We start from the raw sequence: 26,074 nt of genomic DNA on the forward strand, positions 1-26,074 counted from the left end.
GGAAAATGTAGGATATGGGCCCTTTAATGTTTCACAGCCCTTCCATGAGATACAGTGTGGTGTCTTTACAGTGCACAGTGTGTGGGAGGAAGGGAGGAAAATTACAACTGGCAGTGTCTAGCAACTGGGACTTTCCACTTGGGATGAGGTTAGCTAGACCCAAAATCAGGTTTTCATAAGATTCACTGAGCAAAATCCAAGTGCAACAGTCCCACTCTGAGCAACCACTGGCAGAATTTAAAAAAAAGGATCTTGAATAATGTTTCTTTTGACTCCTTAGAAGAAGAGTCAACTGTCCTCATTTAAGCAGCTCTTCAAGTCGTGTATAAATGAGAAACATGCATAATGAGAAACACAAAACACTCATGACTTCAACAGAACTATCAAAGTGAACCAGCATGTAAATCAGCACCACTACCCCTACAGACAAGGCGCATCGCAAGGAACCTCCCAAAACAAGCAGCCTATTTTCCTGACTGGCATGTTTCGGCTCGTCTGTCCGTGCTCCATGGCAACAGGGATGACATCATTGTTTTTGGCAGGAGTCGGGAGTCGGTAATAGAGAAAAGACGGCAAGCTTGTCTGGAGTGAGGCATTAGTCGAACGCACAGACACCCCGACACATGATAGCTTATCTGCATCTGTCTCCAGAGGAGTGGCTCAATAGGAGGTGGGGAACAGGGCGGGGTCCGAGGACATTGTGAGTTATTGGTGAGCGATCCATTACTACTGAATTACAGTTTATGGTTCTGGTGAGATAAGTGCCAGACTAGAAAACAAGGAAATTCACATGCACTCTTAAAAAAGAAGGTTACACACAAAGGGTTTCCTTTGGTAAGATGCCATTGAAGAACCACTTTTGGCTCCAAAGGATTGATTAATAGCAGTTCTGCCCAAAGTTTGTTTTGGACCATCAGAAAGTTACCCTAACAGACAATGAGAGAACCAAATATTCTCAAATTGTATTTCTGAAGTATTTTAGTAACAAAGTATAAGATAATACATTTAAAACTGGGTTCATAACTTACGTACACTTTTAAAAAGATGGTTTTTCAAGTTATTTAGTAAAGAAAATGTTCTATACACACACACACACAAACACACACACACACCATGAACACTCAAAGAACCCTTTGCATGATTAAGCATCCATCGAATGGTGAAAGGGTTCTTCAGACTGATGGAGAATGTGCTTTAGATGGTTCTTCTATAGTTATGATGTCATGCCTGTAACAAAAGCAGAACCGGTGCTTTTTCGGTGCTATACAGAACCCTTTTCAAAACAATTCTATATAGGACCATACAAAACACACCTGCCATCAACCTGAAGCACCCTTTCACCACGCAACGAGCCCTTTAATCATAAAAAGGGTTCTTTGAGTGTTTTTGGTTCTATATAAAACCAATTTTCTTTACTAAAAGAACCCTTGAAGAACCATCTGTTTTAGAAGTTTGAAGAACCTCCATTCAATGTAAAGCCAAGAATCTGAGCCAAGAACCAGAGCCAAGAACCATTTGTAACCAGTCAGCCTTCATTTATTTACTTGACATGTAAATGAGGAAAGTTCATTTTTCAGGACCTAAAAAGCAGAAGACATTTAAAAGGATATTAAACATAAGCCTCAACAACTTATCTTGTCCAGTATTTAGTGACTCTTCACCTTTATTACAGCGTCCTTTCTTTTTAGAAGTTCAGTCTTAGAAGTTGGTTGATCATTTTCTGAATTATTCCGAACACATTCAGTGTCACGTTGAGGCCCGGACTCTGGGGTGGTCAGTCTATTGTTCAGCTTCTTTGTTTGATGTGTCCGTCTCCTTTTCTCAGTGAGGCTTCTGGGCAGCTACACGTCCTTTCAGACCCATAGCGCCGAGTTGTCTTCTCATAGTGGAAGGATGGACAGAAACACCTGTAGATGTTTTCAGATCTGAAGCAGTTTGATTTTCTCCTCTCTCTCAAAAGATGAAAGAAGGGTGGTTTTTGACACTGGCATAATACCTTTATTTTTCAAGAGCGTTGCTTTCAAATTTTGTCAGGAAGCTCTGAAGGTGTCTTTGAAGATGTCTTGAGACCTCCCACATGCAAAAACATAAACTGAAGAAGAGAGGGAGCTTCGAGTCATTGCAGAATCCTCTCCATTCAGAACACTTGTTGAATTTCACACGTCTCCGTGTTTTGTGAACAGACAGGAGGGATGGGGGAAGGGCACATTTCTTCTCTGCCAAATGTTATACAGTAACCTACACTAGGAACAGTGGGAGCCATAAAAGATGCCTATCAGTGTCAGTTGAGATGCGTTCAATGTTTGATCTGCTGAAAGGCAGTCATTAGGAGCACAAATGATCAAAGGCGAGCCCTTCTAGGGACTTCAAACGTCAGGCCAGGATGGGATTTTGTTACAGAAGTGAGCCAACCTATCCCTACCACCCCCAGATACCCCACACACCGCTTTAGAAAGCACAAAACAAGCTCGGCCCTCTCTTGGCAAATGATATTTTTGGCAGTCGTACTTGGCAATTTAAAGTGCGAGGGAGCAAACACACCTTGATTTTTTATTTTTTATAATGTATCCAGGAGGTCGGGATACATTGTGCTGTGCTGAATCCAGCTCGTTGATTGTACCACGGATGTTTGAACACAATGATATTTCCCTTACTCGGTCTGAAATTTGATCTGCCCGCATGCACAAGCCGCTAGGCCATCCATTCATAAGACCGACAACAATCAAAGCTCCTTATGCTTATAATGAATGCATGGAGTGAGCGGAAAAACAGGCAGTCTTTCAGCGGGTTTGTTCACCTTTCCATTGTTAGCAGTCCTTTTAGCCTTTGTTCAGCAGGAAAAGTGACGGTCAGCATTTCACCCCTGGCCAGTTTGGCTGGTTTAATTTTGGCGCTGGTTGCTTTCATGGAGACAACAGTGTTAGAACCTTTGCAGCTTGTACAGCACACAGCCCCACTGTAGGAATACTCTGAAACTTCCAAGACTTTTTCACAGTCACAATATTTAGTTAAGTTGACCAGACAGAGAAGAAGCAGTAGAGCATCAGTTAAAAGAAATACTTTAAAAAACTACTCTTAAAAAAAGATGGTGCTTTCTTTAGTAAAGAAAACGGTTATATATGCACCATATTCAATGGAACAGGACTAATTACGCTCTCTTTAGTGTCTATTTCTGTCAGTTAAAAACGCAATTTCTCAATGCTGCTTCTGTGTAAACTGCGTATTGGTGTTTTTGTCAGTTTTATCCACACAAAAAAAAAGGTTTCTGAACCTGGTATCAAGCAGAAAGCTCCTACTTCTACATGTTGAAATAGCTAAAATGATTTCACTGTTCCAAATAGGTGCGCAAGGCAGATGGTTTTTGGATGGGTCTATGCAGTTAATTACAGATGAGATGCTCAGAAAACCATATTGTGGAGTAATATCACAATAACAATAAAGAGTCATATTGTCCATCCCCACACCGCCATACTCCAACTGTAAGTGTATGAGGTAAAAACTCACTCTGGCACTTTGGTGGGACTGATACCCTATAATCTAAAAAAGACCTTAACTACCATCAGGTCTGTAGCTGGACTTATGCATACAGCAAAATTAGCATGTTTTAATCCCTGTTAGAGTGACAAACATGCACATCAACAAGGCATTAGCAGTCAGACTTTTCAGTATCTTCAAACTTGCCTCGCATTAAAAAGGTAAAAGTGCTATTCTAACTACTGTTATCTTCTCCATAGAAAAATCCTGCTGCATTACATAGCAATGCATAATTATGTCAAACTATGATCAGAAGAGATAATTACTTTTTAAAAAAAAGTGTTTACATTTAATCAATACTTCAAACTGATTTAATGGCATTTATTGTACACTGTGTAACTGCTCTAAAATAACTGCATATTATTCACTCAACTGCATTAGTAACCCTAGAAATGTCATAAACAAATGCTATATTTTTCCATAAAGCTAATCCACGTTGATGTAGTATCAATTTCTGCATTTTATCAATGTTTATGTATCAGCATCAGCAGATATGTACATGAAAAATGCCAACATCGGTTCCATATATGTGTCCCCAGTTTCACAGCCATCTCATTTTCTCCATAAATAGGACTGCATGTAGATCGTATCCATCGCCTATATAATGTACACACACTAAAATACAAGCAAACTGCTGGTGTCAGATGTTGGCTGACCAAGTGATTTCTGCAGGTTAGAATTCCACAGCAACTTCACAGGTTATATAAAGCTAACAACAATATCAGAATAGCTATAAACTGCAAAGTAACTCCATTTGAACCTGTACTGATAGTACTGATGAACTTCATCCTTATCTTGTTCTTAATGAAATGATTCAAGAAATCAAGCTTCAGAGCCAAAAGATTCATCTGCCAAGGTCAATGCAAAGAACAATAAACACATAGATAAGAAACGTTAGACATGACCTTTGATTGGCAAGGACTACTGCAGGTCTTGGAACACATGATGAAAGCGCTGCTGGATGCCGAAAGGGCTGTTCAGGTACGAAAAAAGGACTGAGCAATGCTAGACCTTCAGAGCAACCAAACTGCCATCAGACTTCCAGATTCCTGAGATTTCGACTTGTGTTTCCACTCCGGGTTCAGAGTGCAGACGAGTGCAGAAATACATGGTATGCACAGAAGCCTATTTTAAGAGATGATGCAGTACTCTCCGGTGCACAGACGCTGTAATAGATTAGCCATGTGCTCGGGCAATTCTGGAGGCCATTAAAAATAGCTGAAAAGCCTGCCATGCTACAGAGAGCAAAAAATGGCCATGATTGTGTATTTCCATCCACTGTCACTGGGTCACGTGCTCCAGCTGCCCGAGAGAAGAGCATTCCAGTAGAGCCAGAACAACACCGGCTTTACATCGCATCCACTGCAAAAAGGCCGAACAATAAAAGGGGCCAAGCAGCAGTAACAGACTTGTAGAACTGAGACCCACAAAGCTATCCAAGCCATGTCAATCATCTTGCTACATGTTTTAGCTGGAGTTTTTCCACCGATTTGGCCTGGTTATCTTTGGAAAGTTATCTGAAAACAAGGGTGAGTCATTGGGAAGAGAAGGACCAAAGGAACCGTTTTGCAATCACTCTGACATGAGCCAATTTGGATCAAAGAAGGGGGATAGGTAAAGCAGGAGTCAACAAAGAGGCTGTGGTCACTACGAATGGACGAGAGAATCACAATCATATCTAGGCCAGTCAAAATCATGACACTGTAGCTGATCATTTAAATGTCATTTAAATAGTTGCGACTATTTTATTTTTTTGTTCACTGTGTGTAACAATTAAAGCAGAGGCTGAGTAAAGCTGCTTCCTATAACTGTTGATGGTAACTTCAAAACAGAAACAGCTAAAGTAAACAAACACTGCTCTCTGGCACCCACCATAGATGTTGAATGAATGCATTTGTGTTATAAACCATTGGATGATAAATGGATCTAACTCATAGTTAGAAGCGAAAGCTAATCACAGGAACTAAAGTCTGCATAAATACTACTTTTCAGTATAAAAGTTAAACACTTAAGGCAGAAGACAAATTTTATATTTAAACTTTGCAACAGTCAAAAACTAAAGGATTGAAACTTATACTTAGGGTCTTAAACACTAAATCTGGACAATTTCCATTTCACAGCATCCCAACTGGTTAAAAATGACCTAGTCTTACTCAAAACATCTCCACATGCAGCACTGTGCAAAAGTTGTAATTACCAGAAAACACTATTAAAAAGTTATTTGTCTGATCAGTGTTTCATGCGCTCAAAAAAAAACAAAATACAACAATAATAAATACAAACAAAAAACACTATAAATACTGATTTGACCTATGTGATTTTTTTTAACCATCTCCAAACCCTCCTCGCAGCAGCCCAGTATTATAATAAATCAAGATCAACTGCAGGAAATTCTCGTTGCATTTTACTGTATTTATATTTGTTTTATATTTCTTCTGTTTTTTGGAGATTTTACAAGCATACACACATATGAGGTTCAGATAAATGGCTCTTAAAAAATAAATAAATATATAAATAATTACTTAGGTACCCAAAACTTTTATACAGTAGTTTCTATGATGCAATAAACTAAACAATTTTGGCCAGCAGTAATTGTAATAATTTAGTAATAACCTACATTCATAATAAGCTCAACTTTTTTGGTTGCTCTATATCTCCAAAAGTAGATGCCCATTCTAATATTCACATGTTACCAGAGAAAGTGCATCATCCCATCGCCAACGAGGGCCTATTTGTGAAAATATAGCTGGTTAGGCATAGTTATCACTTAAAACAGGTGGCAGCACGTACAGTCTTTAAAAAAAACATGGCCCATTCGGTCTTCATAAAAACAGCCACCAAACATTTTGGGTTGATGGTGCCAGTGTTGTCTTGTCAAAAGTTTTAAACTAGACAAAAAGCCTTAAAAGGGGACTTTCACGATTTTTTAAAAGTTTAAGCACAATTAAATCATTAAGATGTAAACAGTCAGTCAGAGTTGTTTGGTGCGAAATGATTCACTATAGAGAAACTCACCAAACTGGATTTCTGGGTAAGAACCAGGGGTCACAATGACTACAACACAAATATAGCCATTTTATTTACTATCCAAAACCACCAGTTAACCCACATGTGAGTTTTCATATGTATACAACATAATAAAACAGTAGGCAATCTGAAAAGAAAAAAAAAGATTTTCTTTGGGGACTATCTGGCTTATAACACTCAGCATGTACCAAAATCTCAGGTATCATGTAATGCTTATATTACTAATAACTATTAATAACAAATAACTTTAGAGGTGGACGTCTGGTTCCTATCACCACTGTGAACAATTCCGACTTGCAAAGTTTCTCTAGACTGATGGATTTCATCAGTTAACATCTTAACAACTTCATTACGTAGAAACAAACTTGAGAAAAAGAAAATAATAAAAATTAACAAACAATTTTGGTGGAAGCAAAAAGCATAATAAAAGCCACTAAGCCTATGTTTTTCAGCATTATACCAACCAGTGTTCAACTGCTGATATCAACTGAAAATATCCACACATACACCCGGTAAATAACTGACAACAGTATGCATCTGACTACATGAACTATCCACAGATCATGCATGCAAAATTATTGCGACTCAACTTAGAAAACAACTTTCATTTTCATTCTGCCATTTCAGGACTGTACAGTAAGTAGAAAATTAAATTGAGTCATAAAACATCCACAGCCTCCCCAAACTTCCAATTAATCACTAGTGGCATTCCAGAAAGTTTTAAGCAATAGATTACCCCCCCCCCCAACCCGTGTCCTCTGTTCATTTTCAGAAAGTCAGAGTTGACTAAAAGCTTTCCATTTTTCATGCCAGAGGGACACCCATGTGTCCTGGATCACATTTCTTCTCTGGACAAGTGATGGCTGACAGCAGGAGGCTGGTACGAAGTGGTGCAGAAAAGAAACCCCCAGTAACTCCCCCAGACACACTCTGACATATTTCACACAAGAGCCTACGCTTTCCATACCAGCCATTCCCACATACGTCCAAAAAAGATCATTTTCCCCACAAACTCTAGCAGAGAGAGAAGGAATTAAGTCATGATTTTTGGCATGAGAGCTTTTGCTGAGATTGCCTGTATAAAAACAGGCAAACACGTGTTCACTGATTTGGATTAAAGTAAACAGTGGCACAACTGAACTGAAAACGTAGTTACAGTATGTCATTCAAAGTCACCATTAGGTGAAGCAGCTCTGATCACACTCTGATCACAACTTACATCACAGTTAGTAAAGAGCATATAAACCACAAGACCACTGCAAAAATGTAAACATTTCCCGAAACGTTCTTCTTTTGCACATTTGTGTTCTTTAAAACATGCCTTTTCATACATTTGAAGCATAAGTGTCTTGGAGTGTGAGCAAAAAAGTTCAGAAAATATGCTGAAACAGCCTCTAATTGGGTCTTCAAGCGTTAGTAAAAGGAACGGTTTTACTTAGAACCATGGTTCCTAGCCTGCTGAAATGGTGCATTGTGCTGTATGTGGTAACTAACGCAAGGATGCAAAGAAACATTTAAGCTTGAAATGGTTCTATACAGAACTCGAGGTTCTAAATACAACCATTAAATTTACTAAAGAACCATCTTTGTTTATGAGTGTATGCCACACACGTCCACACGAAGCTGGAGTTGGCTTCTCATTCGAATTTTCCGTTCCACCTTAAATAGTGTAGCGGTTACATTCTGGCGCCTCAGGAGACCGACCGTAACTGCTGCAGCATTTAAGGTGGAACTGGAAATTCGAAAAACTGGAATGAGAATCTGGCGAACAAAAAAAATAATCAGCTAAATTCCAGCCTCGTCACTTCTAGCGTGTTAGTTTAATAGCAAAATGTAGATGTACGACCCACACCAGTAGAAAAAACAAAAACTTCTTACCGTCGTAGCACAAAATGCCAATGTTGTTGTTCATTTTGTCCAAGTACTGGTAGTTCAACAGGTCCATCTTCGTAAGAAGCATTTATCACAGCAAAAAGACCAGCTTTTTCGCTCTCTACAGAAGCAGTGAAGAGGGATAGTTTTGTTTTTCAGCCAAAGTCGTTCTCCTCGATCCTTAGGCCCAGCCTTTAACTTAAAACTTCTCTCGGTTCGGTTCGGAAGGGGAGAAAAGTAAAAATATCAACCCGTCGAGGGTCGAAGACTTTAGGCAGGACTCTCGAAAGGTGTCGAGTGAAGTAAAAATGCGTTTTAGCGCTGAAAGGGGTCGAATTTGGGACAGAAGGGTCGCGCCAGTTCTCCTCACAGCCCGCTGTAAGTCGACTGTGCCGCCGCTCGCTCACGCGCAGCAGCCTCTGCTCGCAGTATGAAGCGGGTGTACGCGCGGGGCGCTTCCTGTGCGCGCGGAGTTGCAGCCACTGGGCATGCTCAGTGAAAAAAATCCCTGGAGCGCCTCAAATGTCACGGACTGGTTTTTTCCCTGAACGAGAGCAGCTTCCAGCACTCGGGGGGAGTGTGCGGGGTAGAATTGTGAAAATCACAAAGAAGAAGGAAAAAAAACTGTCGAAGTGTAAACTCTGCTCTCTTAGTAAACCCTAAAGGAGAATTCCACCACGTTTTCCTTCAATTTCTTCATAATTTCAGCTCTTGAGATGTAAACAAAGTCACTCAGAGGGGTTTGGTGTGAAATGGTTGATTACAGAGACTCAGATTTCTCCCCAACGGTGGTGATAGGGGTGAACCAGGGGTCGCCATGACTACAGCACAAGTATAGACATTTTATTTACCCTCAAAACCACCAGACACATCGTCTATATCGTCAGTACTTGTAGACACTGACCAACTGCACGTTTCATTATAAAAAAAAGAGACAGTTATTGATAGTCCTTTTAAAATGTTGCACTACCAGATTTTTTTTTCTTTATTCAAGCGGATCAGATGTCTGTAAAAAGTCACACACATTGTATATATATATATATATATATATATATATATATATAATCATAAAAATGTCTCGAAGTAGCGCTGTATTATAATTTGGCCATATTGTCCACGTCTATGCAGCACAGTGTGTGAAACTGTGAATATAAATCATTGTAGTACTGTGTATATCACAGTTTGGCACATCTCCCACCTCTGGAAACACCTTTCAGTCAGATTCATCTCCGTTGTTTTAATACACAATTACTGTTAATTTAACATATTGGACAAAAAATAATACATAACATGTGGCCTGTGCAAAAGTCACAGCACGTTTATATGTTATGCTTTGTTTTTTCTCCTCCAAATGAACAGAAATTGTGGACTGAAGTTTGCAGACTAAAGAAATCGTGGCTGAAAGGTTTACCATATTTATTTTCAGAAAAAGAAAAATAAATGTTTTGCCTATGACTGTACTTCACAATGTGTATCACAGTATCACAGACAGATGTTGACAGGGATGTCTGGTCACTTGTAGTAAATACAGGTGATCCATTTCTCGATTACATATTGTTTTAAATGAGAAGGTCCAGATGTCACTGGTGTGACGTTATTTCATCTCATTAACATATAGAAACAAGGACTAAATCTATATCCGGCGTCACCTAAATATATCACTTACTATTGTTATGAAATATTTGTTGTGTAAATCAATTTGGCATCAGCAGTAAATCTGCTGATATTCTGATATCACCATGTTTCACATGTTACACACACACACACACGTTCCAAGGACACAGTTTAAAAAAAAAAAAAAGGTCATAAACTAAATTGTGTATGTAAAGCATTAAAGATGATGCACAGATGTAACACAGTCCAGCTGAATGACCAGTAGCAGCAACAATGCAGAGCATGTTGTGTAACAGTGTGTTGGTTGTGAAAGAGCCTCAGATGTTTAAAAAGACTCATCTTCCTAAAGTAGCTGAGGCTACTCAAACTCTCCTGAACAAAGTGGAAGCTAAAAACAGCAGACAGGAGTGATTTCTATCAACAGTCTGCTGCCCTCTAGTGGCAAACATTCACACTAAACAAACCAGACTGGCTGGATAAACTGGGAAAACTCATTCCTTAAATGGTTTAACACTGGATTTGAAAGCTTATAACCAGTGTTCGCAATAATATAACACTAATGTGGAGGCACACAAATGTTTTTAAAAAGTAATGTGTGTCCAGTGCAGCTGCATGTTTCAGAGAATCAGAAAGACACTAAAAAGCTGTAAATTAAATAAAAAAAAAAAATGACCATATATATCTGATATATCTGTCTCTGTATAATGTCAGAGACAGATGTAGAATACTGAGAGTGAAACTTAAATTAAATTTTAAGTTAAAATAATATAAAGAAATGATCATATTTCAAGAGTGAAGATCACATTTGAAGTCAGGAAAAAATACTTATGAAACAGAAAATGACATAATACTGTCTTTTAACAACTTAAAATGTTTAAAAAGACTTTTAATACTGAAATCCATATATGTTATTAATGTGTATATTGTGTTAAAATGTTGCAAAAACCTACTGGGAATTTTTTTTTCTGTAAAATAACTAATAAAACAAAGCACAAACAGCGTGGTGGAGAGGAAGAGCTACACTGAGGAGGAGAAGACAGCGCTTTAAAAGGAACGCTGCCATGTTTCAGCTTTTATAGAGGGATGAACAGAAAAGCCGACATCCTTTCTACAAGGAACTCAATAACTAATAAAACACTATTAGTGGCAACAAATCATCTCTCATGTAACAGTTCAGAAAAGACAAATAAACAAAGTAATAAAAGAAAATAAATACGGTCCTCAAACATGAAATCAGAGACAGAAATAGGTAAAACAATGTTTGATAAACTAAAACGTGTGACAGTTTTTGCAAGGAAACAGTAAAGCATTTTTAGTGCATTTTTATTTATTTTATTTTATTTGATGCATCTTGAAGGTGGGAGGAATGTTCAAAAAACTAGGATGGATATTTGGCGGCTGATTTTTATTATTGTTTTTTTTTTCATTAAACTGGTGAATGAAACCATGAAAATGAATTTACAAATGAATTCTCTTAAACTGACGAGGCTGAAGAACACAAAGCTGCACTACAGAGTATTATATAAGTCAACAAATAATATTAAATTCTAGTTTAAGGCTGGAAAGCTCCTTTAAATATTCTGTCATACTGAATTTTAATAACTGTATTAGTAGGTGATATACATTCATACATATATAGTAGGTTTACTTAAACATCCAAAATCATTTCAATGATTTTATAAAAAAAAAAAAAAAACCCAACAACATATAAAAATACACACACACACACACACACACACACACTTATTTCTGGCATACTGGTATAACAGTTATGACAAAACTCAAACCCAAGGGTAGAATTACAGCTTCCTGTACAGTTGGTGGTTCTTCAAGGGCTCTATATAGAACCACAAACATTTAAATAACCCGTTGCATGATTAAAAGGAAATGAAAGAGAAAGTGCTGTAGATGGTTCTATATAGAACCCTTTTTGAAAGGGGTTCTATACAACACCACAAAGGGTTCTTCTATTGCTTCAAGACCATTCCTACAACAATAGAAGGACCCTTTTTGGTGCTATACAGAACCCTTCTCAAAAAGGTTCTACATACAACCATCTACAGCACTTTCTCCTTCAAACTGAAGAACCTCTTCACAGTATAAAGAACCCTTTGTTTATGCATTGAGTGTGCACGGTTCTATACAGAACCATTTTCTTTGCTTCTGACATTTTATGCATGTACTGTTCCAAGAATGATTGAGCTTAAAATTTTATGTGAATCTGGATCATCAAGCTTCCCCTCACATGACATGAGTATGACTAATACGGCATAATAACAGGCTCGATCTGCAAGTGGCGAATTATGCGCTGATGAATCTATACAAGGCCAGAGTGAGTCATTCTATGAAACAAGATATTGTGCAGAAGGAAGCATTAACCAGTTGACAAGATAGTATGACACTTAAGTGATTTAAAATGGATGGTTCGTCTGTCAAACCTGTGAGACAACTTCATCTTAAGTAGCTGTTATGCCCAGGGTGTGCCTTTGTACAACACTGTAAACACAGAGATAGTGTTGCCTTACAGGTGTCAAATTTCACTTGTTTACCCATTATTTTGAATGAGAAGCTGCTGAAAGCATGCCCAACTGGTTAAGGTGCTTAAAGGCTGGGTGTTACATGACTCTTTGAATTACACCTGAGAATAAATTATTTCATGTCAATAAGCTGCATATATGGCAGATATACACTGTCCAAATGCATCTAGACACACACTCCAATGAGAGAATTTAATGTTCTTTAAGGTACCCATTGCTGAGACAGCCCAAAAGAACAGGATGCTCTGGAGTAGCCACGCGTGTGCCTAAGGTGACCATGCCCAAAGTCAGGAGTGGGCTAGAAGGTTCAGCATTGGGCTTTGGAGCAGTGGAACTGCATTCTCTGGAATGATGGAGCTCCACCCAATACCTTTGAGATGAGTTGGACCCAGAACTGACCATGCAACATCAGTACCTGACCTCATTAATGCTCAATCAAATCCTCACAGCAATGTTCCAACATCCAGTGTAAAGCCTTCCCAAATGAGTAGAGGTGGTTACTTAGGCTTATTTTGGTGCAATAAGATACAAATAAGAGATGACAGATAAAAACCAGCTCACAAAGTCAAGTTTGTAATACATTCCTTTAACAGCACTCAACTAAAAGGAATTTTCACATTTCCTGCATAATTAAATGGTTAAGATGTAAACAAAGTCTTTCAGAGTGAATGTAAACATCATCTCATAGTGTGATATGTTTGGAAAATATTTCATATTCAAAGCTGCATTATATAATGAGTGCTGGATACTCATCATCACTATATTGGCCATTGTAATCCTGATGTCAAATTAGGCTGCATAATGCAAGTAAACGGAACCAGATGTTTTGCCAAGTAATTTTGGGTTGTTTCCATTGTTAAAATACTAACAACAATAAAGAAGCATAAGTTGGTTATGTCCTGTTGGTGGAACACACCAGGGGATTTCATCACAACATGGCTTTTGGTCCAGATCATGCAGCCCCACTGTCTAAGGGTGCTGTTATGAATACAGATGATCTTCATCAAGGTTAAGGAGGATTAAAGTCAAATGTATATTTGGTAGGACTGGTCCAAAACAGGCCTTAAAACTGTCTCTCTGTCTGGGTTGAGTTCACTTTTGTTTTCAGTGCTCTTTGTACCACTGCAAAACAGATCCTACAGCTAGATTATAATGTCAACTAATATTGCATACTCTCTGCCAGGGCTGACCATAGTTGGCCCATGAGGACGCTTTATTTGGCCACCAGAAAGTTGCCCAACCCCCTCACTCAATGAGAAAATAAGCCTGTTTTTATATTATACATAACAAATTATAACGTAACATATCGTAAAATGCACATTTAACTTTATTTGAAACCTACCTCCCAGCTTTATTGCTCTACTGTTTTGACTTTTTTCTCAGGCCACCACAAAACACTGCACTTGGCCTGCCAAAAAAAAAAAAAGAGGGTTGGGCTCTCCTGCTCTAGGCAAACTCCTTTAGAACACTACCTTAATATACGCATAAAAATGTGCTGAAAGTTTGATTGATAGTTGCGCAAGCAAGCCAGCTGCTCTGAAATAGATCAATTGGTATTTATTTCCTTGAATGAACCAAACTCTTCTCCACAACATAGACCACTCAACTTAATCCCTCAGGCCTCACAGGGCCTACAGGTTTTATTCAACCACAATGAACAATTTCTTTAAAGAGGTTCCCTTCTTTCCTTAAAGGTTCCTTAAATCTCAACAAAGTCATTCAGAGTGGTCTGGTATGAAATATTTGATTGTAGACTCTACAAGTGGTGGCTATAGGACCTCTATATGCCATGAACACAAATATAACCATTTTATTTACTATGCAAAACCTGAGCCTTTACATATAATTATGATAAAAATCTGTTTTCTTCAGGAACCATTTTATCTCTGTGCACCAGGAATGGACCTAAAAACTAACTGTAGGGGAGCTTTAGACATGTTGGACATTAGTTCATCAAGTTTCTCTAGAACAGAGCGTTTCACATAAAACCACTCTGAATGACTTTGTTCACATCTTAGCGATTTAATTATGTAGACCATACAAATGGCTGGTTTCCTAAAACTAAACAAACAGTTTCTAATCCATCTGTGGTTAATAAATCAGTGTCACAGGGCATGATTTGGGCTCAGGGTTACTGAGCTCTTTTGAACTATGAATAGCAGCTGTCAGCATCCAAACAGGAGCTGAAAGTGAAAGTGTCTGTGTGTCATAGCATGAGACAGCATCCAGTTTCTTCATGAACTGTTTAACATTTTGTAATACATATACAGACAGACAGACATATAGATTGACAGACAAAGACATAGGCAAATAAATAGACAGGCAGATAGATGTCAGGTGGACAGATAGACAGATGGACAGGTAGCTCTATCAAAGTACAAACAATTTAAACATTCCTTCAAAAAGGTACAAAACTGGTTTTAAGGTCCAGTTGAGAATCTTAAAGTTTTTCCAGGTGAAAAGTACATATTTGTATCTTTTCATAATCTAATGTTTTAAAACAGAATAATAAAATAAAAAGCCTGGAGATGAGATGGGGTGTGTAGAGTCAATATAACATCAGTATAATTTCAATTGACTGTGGTACAGTTACACTATATTTCCAAACGTATTCACTCATCTGCCTCCACATGCATATTAACTTGAGTAACATACCATTTTTAATCCATAGAGTTTAATATGATGTTAGCCCACCCTTTGCAGCTATAACAGCTTCAACTGTTCTGGGAAGGTTTTCCACAAGGTTTAGGAGTGTGTTTATGGGAATTTTTGACCGTTCTTCCACAGCGCATTTGTGAGGTCAGACACTGAGATTTGGATGAGAAGGCCTGGCTCGCAATCTCCGCTCCAATTCATCCCAAGGGTGTTCTATCGGGTTGAGGTCAAGATTCTGTGCAGGCCAACCAAGTTCTTCCACACCAAACTCGCTCATCTATGTCTTCATGGACCTTGCTTTGTCTATTGGTGCGCAGTCATGTTGGAACAAGAAGGGGCCGTCCCCATACTGTTCCCACAAAATTGGGAGCAAGAAATTGTCCAAAATGTCTTGGTGCTGAAGCATTAAGAGTTCCTTTCACTGGAACTAAGGGGCAAAGCACAATTCCTGAAAAACAACCCACACCATAATCCCTCCTCCATCAAACTTTACACTTGGCACACTGCAGTCAGACAAGTACCGTTCTCCTGGAAACCCAGACTTGTCATTCGGAATGGCAGATGGAGAAGCGTGATTGGTCACTCCAGAGAACACGTCTCCACTGCTCTAGAGTCCAATGGCAGCGCTTTTCACCACTGCATTCAATGCTTTGCATTGTGCTTGGTGACGTAAGGCTTGGATGCAGCTGCTCGGCCATGGAAACCCATTCCATGAAGCTCTCTACGCTGTTCTTGAGCTAATCTGAAGGCCACATGAGGTTTGGAGGTCTGTAGTGATTGACTCTGCAGAAAGTTGGTGACTGTGCACTATGCGCCTCAGCATCCGCTGACCCTGCTCCGTCACTTCGTGGCTGAGTTGCTGTCATTCCCAATCGCTTCCACTTTATTATAATACCACTAACAGTTGTCTGTGGAATATTTAGTAGCGAGGAAACAACTGGACTTGTTGCACAGGTTGCATCCAATCACGGTACCATACTGGAATTCACTGAGCTGAGCTCCTGAGAGTGACCCATTCTTTCACAAATGTTTGCAGAAGCAGTCCTCATGCCTAGGTGCTCGGTTTTATATACTTGTGGTTATAGAAGTGATTGGAACACCTGAATTCATTGATTTGGATGGGTGAGTGAATACTTTTGGCAATATAGTGCATGTTCCCTGACTAAAGTTACTGAGATGTACCCTTGATGGAACCACCCCAGCGACAAGAGGGATACTGCCCACAATTTAGTACTTTTTTTATTATAACTTTGTTTGGAGTTTGAAAAAAATCTCACTTTGGATGGTCACGCAGCCCTAACACATTGTCCTACCCAACCATCTCAACAAAAACCGCGACATCCTGAAATAAGACTGGGCCTTTGTCTTAAAAACCTTTGCAAGATTTTTTTGTGAATCCGGCACCAGAAGACCATCTACAAAGCAAGTATGCTCTGTTGCATAATCACTCCATCTCCACCACACTCCACCTGGCTCTCACCCACCTGGACAATAAAGACATCCATGTCAGAATGCTGTTCATAGCATTCATTCTGCATTCAATACCATCATCCCTCAGCAGCTGATTGGTAAACCAAGCCAGCTGGGCTTGAACGCCTCCCTCTGTAGCTGGGTCCTGGATTTCTTGACAGAGACCTCAGTTAGTAAGGATAGGTAAGAACATCTTCAGCACCACCATACTGAGCACTGGTGCCCCCCTCAGGGCTATATGCTTAGTCTGCTGCTGTTTACTCTGCTGACTCATGACTGTACTGCAAAGTACAGCTCAAACCACATCGTCAAGTTTGCTGATGACATGACTGTGGTGGGTCTGATCAGCAAGAATGATGAATCAGCGCACAGAGTGGAGGTGCAGTGGCTAACAGACTGGTATGGAACCAACAACCTGTCTCTGAATGTAGACAAAACTAAAGAAATGGTTGTTGACTTCCGAAGAGTGTGAGGTGACCACCCCACACTGAACATCACTGGTTCTGCTCTGGAAATCATCAGGAGCACCACGTTCCTCTGTGTCCACATCACAGAGAACCTCAACACCAACTCCATAGCCAAGAGAGCCTAGCAGCGCCTCTGCTTCCTGCGGAGACCGAAGAAGGCTCATCTCGTCCCTCCTACCCTCACCATGTTCTACAGGGGGACTGTGGAGAACATCCTGAGCAGCTGTTTCATCGCCTGGTTTGGGAATTCCACCACCTCTGACCGCAAGACCCTACAGCGTATAGTGAGGACAGCTGAGGGGTCATTGAGATCACTCTCCCCTTCATCATTGCTGCTAACACTGTTCACACTGTTTACTCAAGTTTTACTACTTCAGTAACTGCTGTGTTTATGTCTTTTATCTGACTGCGTGACTCACAGATCACAGCATGTTAATATCTCTGCACCTTATTCTCACTACCCATGTCCAGAAATGTGTGCTGTGTTGGTGCTGCACTGTCCTGTCTGTTTACCGTGTCTAATGTCTGTTTAATTTATCGTATTCATTACATTGTTTCTTGCTTAATTTTTTGTTTGCACACTATGTCTATATGTTTGCACTTTGTACTTTTTGTTCCTTGTTGCACCGTGTTGTTCCTGGAGGAACGTAATCACTGTGTACTTATACATAGATGGAATGACAATAAAAGCCTCTTGACTTGACTGATGTAGACAAAGCAGTTGTCTATAAATCATCTGTCAGTCATCTACAATGACAAAATGATGAAACTGTTGAGAGTAAACATCACTGAGTAATCTTCTACTTATCTGTTAAGCGAGATTAATCATTGCAAGCACAATTCTGCTCAAAATTCCCACAGCTACCACTTCATCACTGAGCCCTTTAATAAATTAGTCAGTGTTATATAGTAAAGTTACCGTACATCTGACTTTCACTTAATTTTCAACTTTTTTTTTTTAAACATTCACCAATGATGAATCACATTTGTGCAATATTGCAGGCTTAGTTTCTTTTACAGCTTCGAGTCCCAACATGAACGAGGAAGTGGGTATATTCTGATGCAGCAGCAAACTCTGAAACTTTACACCCAGTTAACCTTTAACAGTCGGCTGTATTCTCTACCAAATGCAGCCAGCGGCTGAAACCAAAGGAGCACCGGGGGGATTATTCAGACCAATGCCATGCTTTTCAATTGACCTCTCTCATCATCGAGATTACAGCTCCCTCTCTAACTTGGCTCTCAATGGCAAAAGGGATTAAAGGTCCATTCACACAGAGGACTTGCCTCCCCCAGCTTTCCCTAACTCATCTCCCCTCCCTAACTCTACCCAACACCCCCCACAACTCTGTCAATAGTAAAGAAAATGCTGCTCATTGGTTGGGTTTAGAGAGCCATTGTCTTGTGTTTCACTCACTCTGCAGAAAGGCCACGCCAAGTCTGAACAGTGCCTCCATTCAAAGAGCTGCTTAATCCATTGTCTTCGATTGTGGGTAGTTTTTCCTTTTGGACACAACAATGGACTAACGCTGTATAATTGGGCAGGAGCAGCCTCCGGAGATTTTCACTTCTAAGCGAATTTGCTTGAATTTGATGTACAATTAAAAACAAAAGGTACCAAAAAGGGATTATTTGGAGTGATGCTATAAAAAGAGTGACATTTGGTTCCTTAAAGAATCTTTGAATTGATGGTCCTTTTAAAAAAAACCCAACTGAATGGTTTGTAAGGGAACCAAAACTAGTTCTTCCCAGGCATCATTCTATTGAAATCCTTTTTGGCACCTTAAAAGGCAAATGGAGCCCATCCCCATGCTTTCTTACAGGTAAAGTACAACATACATAAAATTATGAAAACCATCCACCTTAAAACTCCTTACAAAAAGCCAACACAGTCAGATTAAGAACCGTTTTGGTTGTGATTAACAGGCAGAGCAGTGGCACAAACCCAATTACACAAAACACAAAGCTCTCAGCTTAGAGTTCAGAAGATGCAGGCCAACACACTGAGCAGAAATCCTTCACTGAGGATTCAGAAAGCTGCTGAAATGGCCACTTTGTTCAGTGAACGAGTATGTTGAGTAATGGCAAGCTAAGAGCTAAGGTGATTAAATCTTATACAACACTGATTTGTGATCATTTTTTCCACGATGCAAGCTTTGGATACAGCTCATGTGCTTAAAGAGGTCAGTTTGTGCAGATTCTTGGTCAGTAAAGAGGTGATGTGGTCAAGCATAGGACCACAGTATTTGTGAAACTTTTTAAGCCAGATCATTAGGAAGGCCCAGCACTTAAATGGGGTATTTACCATTTTCTGTATAAGTCAGTGGGTGAAACATAAACAGATCGATTCAGAGTGGTTTGGCATGAAATGGTTCAAATTTATTTAGATTTATTTATTTGGAAATAGGAACCAGGAGTCACCAAGACTACAATACAAATATAGACATTTTATTTACTATCCAAACCACCAGTGAACCTACAAGGGTTTTTTAGGAATGTTAATGATGGTAAAATAGTAATAAATCTGAAGAAAAGTTCTCTTTGGGGAATATTTTAAATGACTTCAAAACATTTTAGGCCAAAATCTCATCAAAACCATCACAAAACAATGTCTCAGACATCAGGCAGTGAATTCATGCTGTCTTGTCAAAGGCTTTTATAGCTAAAGAGACAGAGCCTTAAAGGGGAATTCCACAAATTTTGATAATGATAATAGTTTTAGCTTAATAAAATCATTGAGTGTGTTTACATGCATTTATTAATCCCATCACAATCAGATTTCTGCAGTGATCAGATTATCTAAATCTGATTATTTAAATGTAAACAGCACACTCTGATTTCTTAGATCAGTCTAGAAATCTGTTTGAGAAATCCAATAAAGAGAGCTGGATTTTAGCTCAGTAATCATTTTTCTCAGTCCATGTACACTCTTACTCTGATTTCTTTCAGATTTCTCAGTCTGCACGTGCGTAAACAGAAGGCAGTATTGTAAATAAGCAAGCAGTGTTGCCGCTAGACACAGCAAAACACTTTAGCTACTCTGAAACCAACTGCATGCTTGATGAAAAGAGGAATTTAAATATTCTTCATCTTCTAGATGATGTACGTTCATACTTAAAGGTAAAGTGGTGTGATGTTTAAAAAAAATGCAGCACAAAGTTACGTTACATTACGTTTACAATACGTCTTCTTCTGTGAGTTTACTGGCTGGTTGTAAAGCAAAAATCTGCTTACTGTCTGACTCATGTAGACCTGGAGTTACCCCATTATCTGATTACTCACATGTATGTAAACTTGTTGATCTGATTACTGACAAAATCTGATTTTCTGCAGTTACCAGATTATTAAGTGCATGTAAACACGCTCAATGAGATGTAAAAGTCAGTCACAGTTGTTTGGTGTGAAATGGTTCACCAGTGAACCTACACATGTCTGAGCTTTTATAATACGCATAATAACATAATATATATTAACAATAAAACAGTAGACAATCTGGAAAAAAAATTGAGGACTATTTGTCACTCTGCATGTACCAAAATCTCCAGCAATGTATATAATACTATTTCATGGGAGAACTTTCTGTGAGGAAGCTTTTAGGAGGTGGATGTCTGGTTCCTGTCACCACCACTGTGAACATTTCTGTGAACATTTCTGGTAAGTTTCTCTAGAACAGAGCATTTCACACCAGACCAGTGTGAAGGATCTTCACCATCTAGATATGAAGATTTCTTTTTAAATGATGTAGTTCCCTTTAATTAAATTAGTTTTTTTATTTCTGTTTATTTGTGAAAACTTTCCATGACTGCCGACCAAACATGATATAATTTGAGAGCATCATTATGTAACCAGCGGAGCTACTCCAGTATCGGACTCATGCTCATAATTACAATGAGGTGCCAAGCAGGAGAGACACCAGCTATCTCGCTGTAGGTGAGAAGAGCGCGTTATACTCTGATCCAGAGGGACCACACATTGTTCTCATTGTGTGAGAAAAGAAACCAGATCCTTCCTGCTGCGGAGGACAACAGGGAAACAAACCCAGGAGACCAGCCGGCCACGAGGGAGAGCACACAAAAGTGTACAAGTACAGTACTCTTCACATAAGCATGAAAACAAGGAGCTATGAAAATGTGTTCCTCATGTTCATTATTTATATTGATTATTTTTTCAAGCTGCTGTCACTAGGGGTGAATGTCTCTGAGCTCTCAAAGATTTGATTATGATTCTTAGGAAACAATTCAATGCATCAGTCTCAAATTTCATAAATTATTTTAGTACAATTCAGAAACATTTTTAAAATACACTTAATACAAAAAAGTGTAGAAGATTTATACAGTGGTGTAGTGCAGAATATTCCATCCAAATGTCCAAATGTTATTATAATACATTATAATCTGTTCTAATATTGCAAAATCAGTGGAGTGGAATAGCTGCATTCAGATAATGATGCATTTATAGATCCTTAGTTGATGCAACTTTTTATACAACTGTACACATTTGCATGACAATTTTTTTAATACAAGAATATATTCTAGTTGTGCCTAATTCAATACGACATCAGCTGCTCTAGTTTGTGAAAGATGTAACTCGCACTCTTATACAAAGGGTGAGACAATACAGTTAATCAGGTACTTTTATAGGCCTTCAAAATGAGTAAATGAGTGAGCGATCGAGACAGGGAGAGCAAGTGAGTGAGAGAGAGCCAAAATGGCAAAGAGAGGGGGAGAGAGAGAGGGATAGAAACACAGAGAGCGTGAGAGCATGAGAGAGAGTGAGAGAGAGAGCGCGAGAGCGAGAACAAGCAAGAAAATGTGCATGAGTGAGAAAGTGAGTGCATAAATGAAAATGAGAGAGAGAGAAAGAGAAACAGGAAGAACAAGCAAAGAAGAAGGAAAGAATGACAGAGATAGAGACAGAGATGGGGAAAGAGAAAATGAGAGAGAGTCTGAGAAAGAAAGAGTAAGAACAAGCAAGAGAGGGAGTGATTGAGTGAGAGAATGAGAAAGCGCATGAGTGGGTAAGTGAAAATGAGAGAGAGAGAGAGAGAGAGAGAGAGTAAATGAGTGGCCCACATACACTTCCAAGGTGAGAGAATGACAGAGAGAAAGAGTGAGATATAGCAAGGATGAGATAGTGAACGAGAGAGAGAGAGAGAGAGTGAGAGTGAGAGAGTGAATAAATGAATGGCCCACAAACACACCCTCACACGCTTCCCAACCCATCACAGCTCTATATTCCTGACTGTCAGCTGTGCAGCTCCTGGCTCTGTAAGACAGCTGCAGCTTGAACCCCTGAACCTTTACAGTCCCCTCTCACTGCTTCTGCTGCGAGACCACCGTTCACACCCCAGGAGGCCCGAACAAAGCAGGATTCAGCCCGAGATCCATCACTGCAGTTTAGAGCTCCTCTTCTCAAAGTCACATGGCCTCGGTAATGAGTCTTATCTGAGCTTTCTGACCTGATGGTTCACATTCGTATAAATAAGTGACTCATATCTCATATCTAATTTTTTACCATCCTCCCATCTGCAGGCATAATAGAAGCCTCCGCTCCCATACCAGCAGGGTCAGGAAGAGCTTCTTCCCTGAGGCTGTGACCCTGCTGAACTCCACACAGTCACTTTACCTACATCTTTGCACTCACTGCACTGTTACTGTACTTTATGTCCAAGCATTACTTCACTACTCATATTTCTAAAATCTATTACTATATACTTACACTATTTGTATTTGTACACTTTACATTTTTACTCTGCATTCTTATTTTATATAGGCTGCTCTCTCAGTAAACAATGCCTACATTTGCATTCTTTCCACTCTCTCTGTATTTTGCTCTTGTGGTTAGGTGTTAACTGGGCTTCATTGGCTCTGTTCTTGTACTCTGCACAATGTCACTAAATTCAAATCTATTCTAATCCAATTTACAATAAAAAAAAAGTGTTTATAGCAGTGATGTGCCCAACACTGTGGTTAGTATGCTGCCATACACAACATATTATGGGAAGCAAACCCGGCCAAAAAAGATATGAAAACAAAATGTAAATTCAAACCTCTTTTTGCCATATCTTTTTTCCAAACATCTGTACAAATATTCCGTCAATATTGAAAATGAAAAGACATACATACATTTGAATTTTTTCAAATAAGCACAAGTCATTTGTAACAAAAATAAAAATACATTTAAAACAGTTTGTCATTCCATTCTAGTCATTATTCTCATGTTTCATGGGCATATTTAAAATGGAAAAGCTAACAGAGAGAAGAAAATCCAAGCTTCACTTTGGCTTTGGTGTTCTGTGCTGTTTGGATCTGTAGCTTGATTCTGACTGACTGCTGCTCTGCTGACAAAAGTGTAGATGATAAAAATTGATATCTGGACTGCAGCGTTCTGGCTAGGCTAACAATAGCCACATGGCACAGCCAGGCTCAGTTCCAGCTAACCAAAGCTAAAATGAGCCCATTTTAGAGGTGATCTGAGAAGGCAGAATTGAGTTTCTGGTGTTGGAGTGAAGGCAGAGCATGTTTTGTCATGAATGGAGTTAACGTCTGCCAAGTCATGCTTAGTTTTTCCTGCCTCTGATTTTCCCCCTCTTTCTATCAATGCCGCTTATTGGTGAGCTCCCATACCATTATACTGCCAAACCCTAGTTGTGACCCATCCTACTTCAAGTTTGACAACCTTCAAATTGGTAAGAAAAACCTATTTAATTTTTACCCCTGGGTGAGACTTACACTCATCTTTTAACATCTTATCCTTGTTCCCACAACGTGAACCTCAGAGGGACACCCACAATGTATCTTCCCAGAAGCCAGGATGAGGTTGAGGCATGACATAACATGATATCCTCACAAAAAGGCAGCTAATCATACCACAGCAGCAGCCCAGCAATGCGAAAATGGACGTGGCGTAATTCCGACAAAAGAAGCAGTGAGTAATTACTGACACGTCTCTCTACCAGGATCAGGAGGTGCTGGCGTGTTTGGGTATTGCTTGGAGACAATAACAAAGGAACCACATCAATCTTTCATGGAGAAGAGGAAGAAATGTCCCAGGGACCCAAAGGTCAGCTTCCTGTTTGGGTCTGGGTCGCAGGTGCTAGTAGCAGCAGTGGCATGGCCAAAATAAACACGCCTTCATAAAGGCATGGTGGTCTGGCCTGGGAGGAAGCATTGTCTAGCTCACCTCCTGTTGGCAAGAAGCCCTCAGTGTTGGAGGTGAAAATCAAGCCTGCTGCTCCACTGTGTCAACATAAACCAAAGTGTACTGCATGTCTTAAGAGAATATTACAAAAGGTTACACCACGTGCCATGAAAAAGGCAAAAATCATGTCCTCTTTCGGTCTTCTTTAGATTAAAAGGGAAACTCCCCCCCAAAAAGTCCATATAAGTAAATGATTAAGATGAAAGTCAGAGAGGTTTGATGTGAAATTCTCTATTCTTACTAAGACTGAATTATTCACAATGGTGGTGATAGGAACCAGGCGTCCACCTCGAAAAGCTCCCACACAAAAAGTTATTATATGAAATGGTTCTGAATGTGTGTTGTTTTGGTCCCGATTGTACACGCAGGGGGTTATAAGACAAAAGGGTCTCAAAATATGCATCACCACTTTATCATCATCAGCATTCCATGTAAAACTCAGAAGACATGTGCAGGTTCTAGTGGTTTTATATAGTAAATAAAATGGCTATACTTATACCATGGTGCCCCTGGTTCCTATCACCACCAGCGTAAAGACATCAAAGTCAATAAACTACTCTGCAATTAACCATTTGCACCAAATCACTCTGAATGGCTAGTTACTTCTTAACCACAGAATTAGGCAGAACCTTTTTGGAAAACTGGTGGAATTTCCCTTTAAATGTTATCACTTAATGAAGTTTTAGCTATAGCCACATTTGGCTCAACCACACTATGTTATATCACTGAAAGGCCCATTTTCTGTAGAACATAACTAGAATATCACTTTATACCAACAAAAACATCTAAACAGTGAAGCACTTTTTCTGAGACCTTACTAGGTAATGTGGTTCTGAGGCCAATCCTTAAAAGCTTTTTTCTAGAAAGTGCAGCTTCCAGAACACATGCATTCATGAAATTTGATATATAGAACCAAGAACAAATCAACGAACCCTTGGATAATATAAGTGTTCTTCAGACTGATGAAGAATTTGCTGTAGATGGTTCTATATAGCACCTTTTTGAAAAGGTTTTTATATAGCACTAAAAAGGTTCTGCTACTGTTACAACACTATTAAAACAGAAGGTTCCTCAAGGGTTCTTTAGTAAAGTAAATGGTTCTATCTAGAACCATTACCACCCAAATAATCCTTTGCCTGATTAAATGTTTCTCTGCATCATGAAGATGTTTTTCAGATGGATGAAGAACGTGCTGTAGATCACCTTTTTGAAAAGGGCTATATATAATACCAAAAAGTGCTCTAATTTAGACAAGGCCTGTTTAGTCGAATGCGCTCAGTTAGCTTTAAAGTGATTAAACACACTGGGACCATGTCTAATGGTGTTAGAGGGCTTAATGCAATTGGGATGCACTGTTCTCAGCCCAGGGTGGAGTAAACCAAGCAGGCTGGAAGACTCTGCAGCCACCACCTGACTTACATCAAAACAAAACAGCAACCACTCCTTCCAGCTAATTGCGTGTTCACTCAGAATATGCTGTTCACGTTCCTGGCCGGTGGACCAGGGCCAGAAGTACACTGGCATGAGTCAAGGCCTCTCCCTTGAAGTGTTCCAGCAAGCGAGAGCATTCCAAAGGTTTTGTCATAAAAGAAAACAAGCGGGAAGCGCTTCAACTGGGCACACTATTGTGAGAACAGGTCGAGCGCATTGTGAGAGGACAAAGGGGCATGCACAACCACAACAAGAGTGACATCAGCC

The 26,074-nt window shown here is 39.4% G+C and overlaps 1 protein-coding gene across 2 annotated transcripts in view; it reads right to left on the reverse strand.

Annotated features, from left to right (window-relative positions):
- Positions 1-26,074, reverse strand: part of vgll4b (vestigial-like family member 4b) — a 49,266-nt gene that overhangs the window by 20,164 nt on the left and 3,028 nt on the right. The window contains exon 1 of one of the 2 annotated variants that reach the window (XM_017704743.2): positions 8,440-8,870. The exons of the other annotated variant lie outside the window; for it this stretch is intronic. Coding sequence (XP_017560232.1) covers positions 8,440-8,521 — 82 coding nt within the window. The 5' untranslated portion in view covers positions 8,522-8,870. Of the gene's footprint in view, positions 1-8,439; positions 8,871-26,074 lie in introns of those variants that run through there. 2 annotated transcript variants of the gene reach the window in all.

The sequence above is a fragment of the Pygocentrus nattereri genome, chromosome 21 (genome assembly GCF_015220715.1).
Source record: "Pygocentrus nattereri isolate fPygNat1 chromosome 21, fPygNat1.pri, whole genome shotgun sequence".
In the NCBI taxonomy this organism is placed as follows: domain Eukaryota; kingdom Metazoa; phylum Chordata; class Actinopteri; order Characiformes; family Serrasalmidae; genus Pygocentrus; species Pygocentrus nattereri.